At 36.7% G+C, this 11,082-nt stretch overlaps 1 protein-coding gene across 1 annotated transcript; it reads right to left on the bottom strand.

Moving 5' to 3' along the window:
* Window positions 1-7,067: 7,067 nt before the first annotated feature.
* LOC111408624 lies at window positions 7,068-7,673 on the bottom strand. The gene has a single exon (XM_023038362.1). The coding sequence runs from the start codon at window positions 7,671-7,673 to the stop codon at window positions 7,068-7,070; it is 606 nt and encodes a 201-aa protein (XP_022894130.1).
* Between the last annotated feature and the right edge of the window lie 3,409 nt (window positions 7,674-11,082).

Raw genomic sequence — 11,082 nt, 5'->3', positions numbered from 1 at the left:
GTTAAGGTGAAGATTATTGATTTAAACCAAATTTGGAAAATAAAGGAATCGTATTGTTATAACGAAAAAGAATTTTAGTTTGGCAATAAAAATGAAGTATGTAAATGACATAAAATAATTCTTTTACTTAAAGAAAGGGATCAAGCAATTTCTAGAAGAATTAGATAGGATAGGAGAATCCTTTTGCAAATAGGAAAATACTCCTGATGCAATAAGGAAAAGACTGGCACCAAGATGGCGTGAATTCGGGTATAAAATGACGTGTCTCTAGAATTATGAGAGTTTAGAAAGGGAAAATTATTAGAGAGAAACTAAAAAATATTGATATGTATGTTGATTGTTCTAATTTAGTATAGGAAGAAATTGAGAGGGTGGGAAAAATATTTGTTGTCGATTTTATCCCGTAAGTGTACGGATCGTAACAAATAGTAAAGTGGACCTTTTGAATCCGGATTATCGTTCTCACGAAGACTATATTTTAATACTCAATTTACTATTCCTAACTTTTATTTGACGAAAATAAACGAAAACAGTGAATGAATGTGATTTTTAAATCTAACTACTTAAAAGAAAATGCGAATGGATGTAACAAAAAATGATTGAGAATTCAAATAATAAAGGACGTTAGGGCGGAACAATTTCACCTAATGGTCACCTTTACTTCGTAAATCAAGATTCATACAACCTAAAGTAGTGTTCGGTCGAATTCTTCTATGGTATTCAACTTACCCCTCTCGAGTTCTCGTTGAGCCTATTTAATTAGTTCAATTTCATATCTCTATGTAAATTAAATTTAATTAAACGCAACACTTGTTCTAAGAATTCACGTACGACCGCAGCAATCAATATAGGTATCTCTACACGTTATATCAATTTACCGGATTTTAACATGTGGTCTAAACAAATAATCTGTATCTTTACGCAATCATTGCTCACAAATCATCTAATTAGTGAAACGAAATAAAGGGTTCCAAATAAGTTAGTTGTTCGCCCTAAACTGAATTTAACTACGCATATTAATGAAAGAAAAACGAGAAATTATGGAAGACATCACCGAGAATTGACGAAACATTAATAATTTTCCAATTGCTTTCTGCCGTATGTGTGCGCTGCTTCAATTTTCTTGTGTCTTGATCTTTCAATGCAACAGCAGTCGCTGAATTTCCCTTCGCTCCAATCCGCTTTGGTTCCTTTATATTAATATGTATCAATTACAGTAGCCAGCAGTCCCTTGCGTGTATATATGTATTTGAAATGAGCAGACAGCCCCCCAATTAATTGTCTCTCCCGCGTGTGTCCCTCTCTCCTACGTTTTTTTCTTTCTTTCACAGCCGCAATATTTGACTCTAAAGGACTCCAATTCAAAGCAATTAATGTTATATTGCCCTTCAAGCCATCCAATCTTTTAAGTTAATGCAATGTAGTCCTTGTACTTGAATTTTGCCACTTTTCGCCCATTTTTGCTACTTTCCTTCAATTTCTTTTTGTTCATAAAATTTACCTATCAAACGTAGAATACAAGAATTTAGGATATAATTTGTTGAAAGAACCCTTAAATATCATTATTTTAAGTATGAAATAAGTGTATAAAATACACTTATCAAATACCCCCAAACTTAAACATTTGTTTGTCCTCAAACAAAACTATAACCTAAATAATAACCAATACACAAGCATGCAAAAATATTTGGTTGGACGGTTTATCTCTTTACTTAATGATTCAAGATATTAGTGTTTACTCTATAAACATGATTCAAAGTCACAGTACCAAACTAATATCCACTTTTCCATTATAGTGTGTGAAGAATCGAGTAATCAACCATGACTGCACAAGTTGTTTCAATTCCCAACCCTTAATGGTCATATATGTCGTTTCATCACTTGTAAGATTCACACACCCCCAACCTTATTATTATTATTTTTTCATTCTTTCTCAGTGTGTAATCTAAGGCTGAATATTTCATTACTATCCTCACTCTCTCGAGTTTAGGTGGACGTTACTAATTGCAAGTCAACACTTCAGTGAACAGGGATTCTCCAATTATTTGATTGCTTCGACCTTCAAGACTCAACTAACTAATTATCTTGCATGAAAAGTCAAATTCCCTCAAATAAGTGTTAGGGCTTAATCAATGTATTTAGTGCTTTTGCTCTTTTCATGCACTTGCTTTTTTTTTCTATTTTTCACAAGTGTGTATATATATATATATATATTCTCTCCATTAAGTTTTCTAGATGACCCATGTAGCAGGCTTTAGGTCGATGACTCCCAAACGAGATGATTTTAGGGCACCAAATTTTTAAATACCCTTACAGGCTTACTGACCCGAGTCAAAAAGGTTTCGAAGAGAACAAATTTTTTTTTAAGTGCAGCTTCGTCTCTAATTTATTTCTAAATGACCTATGTAATGAGCTTTAGGCCGATAGCTCCCAAGTCAGACGACTTTAGGGTATCAGGTTTTAAGATACCCTTACATACTTAATCACTCGAGTCATAAAGGCTTCAGAGAGAAGTTCAAAATTTTCAAACGTATATCCCTTAATTAGTGCAATGCCCCTTATCACACACTTATTCAAACAAACCGACTTCTAACTTAAGACTTTCGCAGAGTTTTATCATGTTAGTCTAAAATAATCCACGCATAAATTTTTCACACATGGAATCCACATTCACATCCGCATCTTCCTACAACTATAAAGTCACCCCAAACTGTGCTAAATTTTGTCTAAGGATAGATAATTTATTATGGTTTACTATGCCCAACTAAATCAACCTATCAAAAGCAGGAAACAACTTATTTAATCATAATATCAAACTTAATTCTAGTGCGCTTGTAATATCAAATTTTGCAAGGTTGAGCTTCAATTAGTCTAGCATGCATCCTATCCACAGTTCATAAATCAACACTAAATCTCAAATTAAATAATCATTGTCTGCCAGATTATCTAACCCACACAAGCACACATCTGAACAAAAGAGATTATTATTATTTTATTTTTTTATTTTTTTAATTAAAAATTTTTTTTTCAAACAAACACACAAAAACATATCACCCCCAAACTTAAAGCTGACACTGTCCTCAATGTCATAAAGCATAAATAAACACATAAAGGGGGTAGGGAAGAAAAAAAAGGAAGGTACTCCCTAAATTTTTCTGTTGAATGTGTGAGGCACTATGTGTGACGGCTGGATAATATTCTTCATCATACTTTCTCTTGGATCTATATTGGTTTGAGTGTTCCACGACGTCATATTCCTGAAAAATCAAATTTGACTAATGAAATACAGGGAACAAGGGTTACTTAGCTCAAACAATCAAAATAACCAACAATAAATTCAAGGGCCTGAGGGTATAAAAGATATGGGTGATGACTCCTAGAAATTGAAACGTGCCTAAATCTAATGCAATCTAGTAAACAAAACAAAACTGTATGCTATGCGATACGTTAAGCAAAATAAAAAGTTTGAAAATTGGGTTGCCTCCCAATAAGCGCTTCTTTTAAGTCGTTAGCTGGACTTTGTGCTGCTCTTATTCTGGTACAGTTAGGTCAAGGCTCTCTTTAGTGGTGAAAAAATCTTTCACGTAGTGCTTGATACGTTGGCCATTTACTTTTGAAGTTTCCTTTTGTTGGATGGTGTAATTCAAATGTGCCGTAGGGAAACACTTGAGAGACCGTGAAAGGGCCAGACCATCTAGATTTCAATTTTCCTGGGAGTAGTTTAAGTCTGGAATTGTATAAAAGCACTTGATCTCCCACTCCAAAAATTCTTTGTCTGATGTTCTTGTCATGCCATTGCTTCTTCCTTTCCTTGTAAATGGCTGCATTCTCATATGCTTCTCTTCTGAATTCTTCCAATTAATGTAGCTGCAGTATTCTTGTTTCTCCAGCCTTTTCGAGGTCCATGTTTAACTGCTTCAATGCCCAATATGCTCTACGTTCAAACTCCACTGGTAGGTGGCATGCTTTTCCAAATACTAGTCGATATGGGGACATTCCAATAGGTGTTTTGTAAGCAGTGCGATATGCCCATAAAGCGTCGTCTAATTTCTTTGACCAATCCTTGCAAGATGCATTCGCAGTGAGCTACAAAATTATTTTCAATTGTCTGTTCGAGATCTCCACCTGTCCACTTGGCTGAGGGTGGTAAGGAGTGGCAATTCGATGTTGTACCCCGTACTTATGCAACACTACCTGGAATAAGCGATTGTGAAAGTGAGTTCCACCATCACTTATTATGGCCCTAGGTTATCCATAATGGTTAAAGATGTGTTTCTTTATGAAGTCCACCACCACACTTGCGTCATTTGTAGGCAATGCTTTAGCTTCTACCCATTTAGAGATATAATCCACTATCACTAGGATGTACCGATTGTTATAAGATGATGGAAAAGGACCCATAAAATCAACTCCCCAAACATCAAATATTTCCATTTCCAAAATGTTGTTTAGTGGCATCTCGTGACGCGCTAATATGTTACCTGTTCTCTGACACTTATCGCATGACCTGCAGAAGCTATGGCAGTCCTTGAACAGTGTAGGCCAAAAGAAACCACATTGAAGCACCTTTGTTGCTGTTTTAGTGGGGCCAAAGTGTCCTCCATACGCCGAAGCATGAACCCGTGAAAGGATCGGTTTCATCTCATCCTCTGGCACACATCTCCTAATGATCTGGTCTGCCCCTCTCCTATATAAATTTGGATCATCCCAATAATAGAATTTCGCTTCATGAAGCAGCTTCTTTTTTTGCTGATAGGTGAGATCAGGATCCATATAGCCACTAGCTAGGTAATTAACAATGTCTACATACCATGGAGCATTTTCTATTTGTAATAACTGTTCATCTGGGAAAACCTCATTAATATCCATGTCATCTGAATCACGAAGTTGCTCTAGCCTTGATAAATGATCCGCTATCTAATTTTCTATACCCTTTTTATCGCGAATTTCAATGTCAAACTCTTGCAGTAACAAAACCCATCGAATCAGCCTAGGTTTAGCATCCTTCTTCTCAAACAAATATTTCAAGGCTGCATGGTCAGTGTAGACTATCACTTTTGAACCAATCAGATAGGAACGAAATTTGACCACTGCTAGCATCTCTTTTTCCATTGTTGAGTAGTTGATCTGAGCATCCGTCAAGGTTTTGCTGGCATAGTAGATTACATGTAACACTTTGCCTTTACGTTGGCCAAGCACCGCTCCCATTGCAAAATCACTACATCACACATAAGTTCGAAAGGTAGATCCCAATCAGGTGCTACAATTATAGGTGCCGAAGTTAACTTTTCTTTCAAAGTGTTAAAGGCATTTAAGCACTCATTAGAAAAGTGAAATGGCACATCCTTCTCCAATAGATTACACAGAGGTTTTGTACTTTTTGAGAAATCTTGAATGAACCTTCAGTAAAATCCTGTATGTCCTAAGAAGCTCCTGATCCCCTTAATTGAATTAGGAGGCTGCAAGTTTTCAATCACTTGTATTTTGGCTTTGTCAACTTCAATGCCCTTTGAGGAAATCCTGTGGCCCAGCACTATCCCCTCTTTTACCATGAAATGGCACTTTTCGCAATTTAGCAGTAGGTTCTTCTCTTCACATCTTTGCAATACAAGAGCCAACCGATCCGAGCAATAATCAAATGAATCTCCAAACACAAAAAAATCATCCATGAATACCTCGATGTATCTTTCCACCATGTCAGAAAATATGGCCATCATGCACCTTTGAAAGGTTGCGGGTTCATTACATAAACCAAAAAGCATCCTTCTAAACGCAAAAGTTCCATAGGGACATGTGAAGGTTGTTTTCTCCTGGTCTTCTGGAGCAATAACTATTTGATTGTACCCAAAATATCCATCCAGAAAGCAGTAATGAGAATGACCGGCCAACCTCTCCAACATTTGATCAATGAATGGCAATGGAAAATGATCCTTTCTGGCTGCATTGTTTAGCTTTCTGTAATCTATACATACTCTCCACCTTGTTACTAACCGTGTTGGTATCAGCTCGTTGTTCTCGTTCTTCTCCACTGTGATTCCACCCTATTTTGGCACAACATGCAGTAGACTCACCCATGAACTATCAGAGATTGGATAGATAATACCTGCATCCAACAATTTCAGCACTTCTTTTTGCACTACTTCTTTCAAGGTTGGATTTAATCTGCGTTGTCCTTCCACTGATGGCTTTGACCTGTCCTCCATTAAAATCTTGTACATACAAAGAGTTGGACTTATTCCTCTGATGTCAGCTATTGTCCATCCAATTGCCGTTTTGTGCTGCTTGAATACCTCTAACAATTTATTCTCCTCTTCCATTGTCATGTCATTTGCAATAATTACTAGAAGTGTTGTAGATTCTCCCAAATATGCATAATGGAGATGTGAAGGCAAGGGCTTAAGTTCAAGAGTGGGTGCCTTTTCTACTGAAGATACTGGGGGTGAAGGATTGTCACCAAGAGATTCACACTGCCAATGTCTTCTTCCTATTGGTTGCTTAGCTAAGTTGACAATACATTCAGTTTTTTCTGCACTTGCTGTTCCAGATTGTGTAATTTCTGCTTCACAAAGAACTGTTTGATGCTCTGTCTCAAATGTATCTGCCACCAACTCTTCAAGAACATCTACTTGGCAACAGGTGTCTGAAGTCAGTGGATGTTTCATCGCCTTAAACATGTTGAATATGACTTGCTCATTGTCCACCCGAAGAATCATCTTTCCATCATAAACATCAATCAGCACTCTTCTGATAGCCAAGAAGGGTCTTCCTAAGATTAGAGGGATGTTTGAATCTTCATCCATGTCCAAAATGATGAAATCAGGCGGAAAAATAAATTTATCAACTTTGACTAGCACATCTTCAATAATCCCCTTCAGTCGTTTGATCGATCTGTCAGCTAATTGCAAAGAGATGGTCATAGGTTTTGCTTCTCCTAATCCAAGGGACCTGTAAACGGGGAGGGGCATCAAATTAACACTAGCACCTAAATCACATAAAGAATGTTCAAAATAATTAGACCCAATTGTGCAAGGTATCATGAAACTCCTTAGGTCTTTTAGTTTAGGAGGTCACTTTTTCAATAGAATTGCACTGCACTCCTTGTTCAGGCAGACTGTCTCATGTTCTTCTAGCTTTCTTTTGTTAGACATGATCTCCTTCAAGAATTTAGCATAGCTGGGCATTTGGGTAATTGCATCTGCAAATGGAATATTGATGTTTAGTTTCTTGAAAATCTCCACAAATTTGGCAAACTGCTTGTCCAATTTCTTTCTCTGTAGCCTCTGAGGGAAGGGAATTGGTGGTACATAAGCTTTCACGGGGCTGGGTGCTCTCACTGTGGGTGTTTCTTTCCTTTTATCCTCCTCGTTAGTTGGTTGTTCAAACTCTATTTCTGTCCCAGCCTCTTTATCCATTACTTCTTTGTCTTTTCTGTCTGGTCTCTTTACATGTATCTCTGAAAGTTGCACTCCACTTCTAGTTGTAATAACTTGCACTTGCTCTTTTGGATTGACCATTGTGTTTCTTAGCAATGTCCCTTGTGGGCGTTCTGCAAGCTGTTGAGCTATTTGACCAATTTGAGTTTTCAGCTTCTTAATAGATGCTTGCTGATTTTGAAAGTTAGTGTCAATCTGTTGGAACACCTTGTCTGTCTTCTGCATGTACTGGTTGAACATCTCCCCCAAACTTTATTTTTTCTCTGGCTGGTTATTATTTGAACTGCTTCCTTGCTGATTATCCGACCATCTGAAGTTTGGGTGTTGTCTCCATCCTGGGTTAAACGTCTGTGAAAAGGGATTAAAATTTCGAGAGCCATTTTGAACGAAGTTGATTTGTTCCTCTGGAAAGCCTAAAGATGTGCAATTTTCTATTAGATGATTAGCTCCGTAGTTCTCACATGATGGACCGGCTATCACTGTATGTGCTCTTTTTATTTGTGACTTCACCAATAACTCCACTTGTTTTGTCAATGCTGCTATTTGGGCGTTGGTCGATGCTGAGCTGTCTACTTCGTATATTCCCGTTGCTTTTGGAGGCACCACTCTTTCGGATGAAAACATGGAATGAGTAGTAGCAATCAACTCAAATAGATCCATACATTGTTGTACTGATTTCCCTATGATCGATCCGCCTGCAGAGGAATCCACTTGAGATTTGGATAATGGTAAAAGTCCCATGTAGAAATACTGCACTTGATTTCCGATAGTGATCCCATGATTTGGACACTTTCTCATCAACTCCTTAAATCTGTTCCATGCTTCATGATAGCTCTCTCCATCTCTCTGTTGAAAATTTTGAATTTCCAGTCTGATTTTTGCTACCTTAGCTGGTGGAAAGAACTTATTGCAGAATTTCCTGGTCAGTTCCTCCCATGTGGTAATGCTTCTATCCGATTCGACATCCAGCCATTTCAATGCTGCATCTCTTAGTGTCTATGGGAAAATCGCAGCTTGATGGCTCCTCATTAAGCCCGGGAGCATGATAATTCTGGCAATTCCTGAGAGACCTTGAGATATGCGTGTTTGGATTCTCATGAGGTAACCCGTAGAATTGCAGAGTGTTGCTCATCAAATTAATCCAATCAGCCCATATCTGAAAGTTGTTTACCCCAAATTCTGGATATACTATGCTGGACAGCGCGGGTGCTGCCATAGGCGTCAAAAACATAGAAACTGGCAAGTCCCCTTCATTTACTTCTCTTTGCTCTTGCTGTTGATTTCTCGCGGCCATTTGTCCAATTGGCTGTATAGGGATAGGGTTATTTAAATTGTCAGCCATTTGATGCTGCTGTTTTTGTTTGTGGTCCCTGCATCTTCGTTTGAAGGTACGTTCTATTTCTGAATCAAACGGTTCAAAATCATCGCCTTGGGCACGGAGCATACAACAAACACTCTTTTTTTTTGTAAATAAAAGAAAATAAATAAATATAATAAAATTTTAAAATTTAAAATAGAAAAAAAAATTAAGACTAAAAGTAATAGTCCCCGGCAACGGCGCCGAAAACTTGTTGTCGATCCGTACACTTGCGGGATAAAATCGACAAGCAAAAACTTGTTGTCGATTTTATCCCGCAAGTGTATGGATCGTAACAAGTAGTAAAGTGAACCTTTTGAATCCGGATTATCGTTCCCAAGAGGACTATACTTTAATACTCAATTTACTATTCCTAACTTTTATTTGACAAAAATAAACTAAACAGTGAATGAATGTGATTTTTAAATCTAACTACTTAAAAGAAAATGCGAATGGATGTAACAGAAAATGATTGAGAATTCAAATAATAAAGGACGTTGGGGCGGAACAATTTCACCTAATGGTCACCTTTACTTCGTAAATCAAGATTTATACAACCTAAAGTAGTGTTCGGTCAAATTCTTCTATGCTATTCAACTTACCCCTCCCGAGTTCTCGTTGAGCCTATTTAATTAGTTCAATTTCATATCTCTATGCAAATTAAATTTAATTAAATGCAACATTGGTTCTAAGAATTCACACACAACCGCAGCAATCAATATAGGTATCTCTACATGTTATATCAATTTACCGGATTTTAGCATGTGGTCTAAACAAATAATCCGTATCTCTATGCAATCATTGCTCACAAATCATCTAATTAGTGATTAAGTAATTAATTACATTAAGAACAACATTAAAATCAACACATAAAATATAAAAGCACTAGAATCTTAATTCAACGAAATAAAGGGTTCCAAATAAGTTACGTTGTTCGCCCTAAACTGAATTTAACTAGGCATATTAATGAAAGAAAAATGAGAAATTATGGAAGACATCACCGGGAATTGACGGAACATTAATAATTTTCGAACTGCTTTTTGCCGTATGTGTGCCCTGCTTCAATTTTCTTGTGTCTTGATCTTTCAACGCAACAGCAATCGCCGAATTTCCCTTTGCTCCAATCTGCTTTGGTTCCCTTATATTAATATGTATCAATTGCAGCAGCCAGCAGTCCCTTGCGTGTATATATGTATTTGATATTAGCAGACAACCCCCCAATTAATTGTCTCTCCTGCGTGTGTCCCTCTCTCCCTATTTCTGTGTATATATATATTAATTTCAGCACCAAAGTGTGTGTAAGTAGGTAGAAAATTGGCTGCCTCAATTAATTCTCATCTTCTCTCCTCTGCCGGCCCTCTCTTTTTCTTTCACAATTCAATTCCCCCCTCTCTTTCTCTCCTTGTGTGTGTGTGTGTGTGTCCCAAACCTAGTAGGCCTCCAGTTCTTGTCTCCTACGTTTTCTTTCTTTCTTTCACAGCTGCAATATTTGACTCTAAAGGACTCCAATTCAAAGCAATTAATGTTATATTGCCCTTCAAGCCATCCAATCTTTTAAGTTAATGCAATGTAGTCCTTGTACTTGAATTTTGCCACTTTTCGCCCATTTCTGCCTCTTTCGTTCTATTTCTTTTTGTTCATAAAATTTACCTATCAAACGTAAAATACAAGAATTTAGGATATAATTTGTCAAAAGAACCCTTAAATATCATTATTTTAAGTATGAAATAAGTGTATAAAATACACTTATCAATATTGTATTGTGTAAATTTTTTGAGTTGATAAAGTATCATTTTGTGATGTTATCGGAAGTTGCTAGTCTATGTTAAATTTGTATCTCTATTTTTGGCTTGTTTTGTTTTTCCATTTTTGCTATGGTCGGTGGGGATTTCATTTTATTTTTTATTTTTTTTAATTGAGCAAGTGGTATTAGAGTTTATAGTTCAAACTCTAGGATTAAGCTGACGATTATGGTAAGTTCAATATTTGAAGGTGGAGCTGTTGGGGTAATTGAATTAAACATGTATATAGCTGTGAACACCAAGATGAAGTTACAATGATGGAGTGACGCAGGAGAAGGTCTTTCACTGTTGTCAAATATTGTGAAGTGACCTAGATGAGTTTTGTGATCAATTATAGGAAAATTGAAGATTATAATACGAAGAAATAGAGATTGCAAAAGTTGTATGTTGAAAGTATGAACTTGCATTACCTTTGAATGACATAATGTATTAGCTTTCATAGTAGAAGTGAATAAGTAAGAATTGTTGAATGAAGAGGCATGTGACCAGG

This window comes from Olea europaea, chromosome 13 (genome assembly GCF_002742605.1).
Source record: "Olea europaea var. sylvestris chromosome 13, O_europaea_v1, whole genome shotgun sequence".
NCBI lineage: Eukaryota > Viridiplantae > Streptophyta > Magnoliopsida > Lamiales > Oleaceae > Olea > Olea europaea.
The sequence above is the reverse complement of the archived record's forward strand: the minus strand, read 5'-3'. Positions and strand labels throughout refer to the sequence as shown.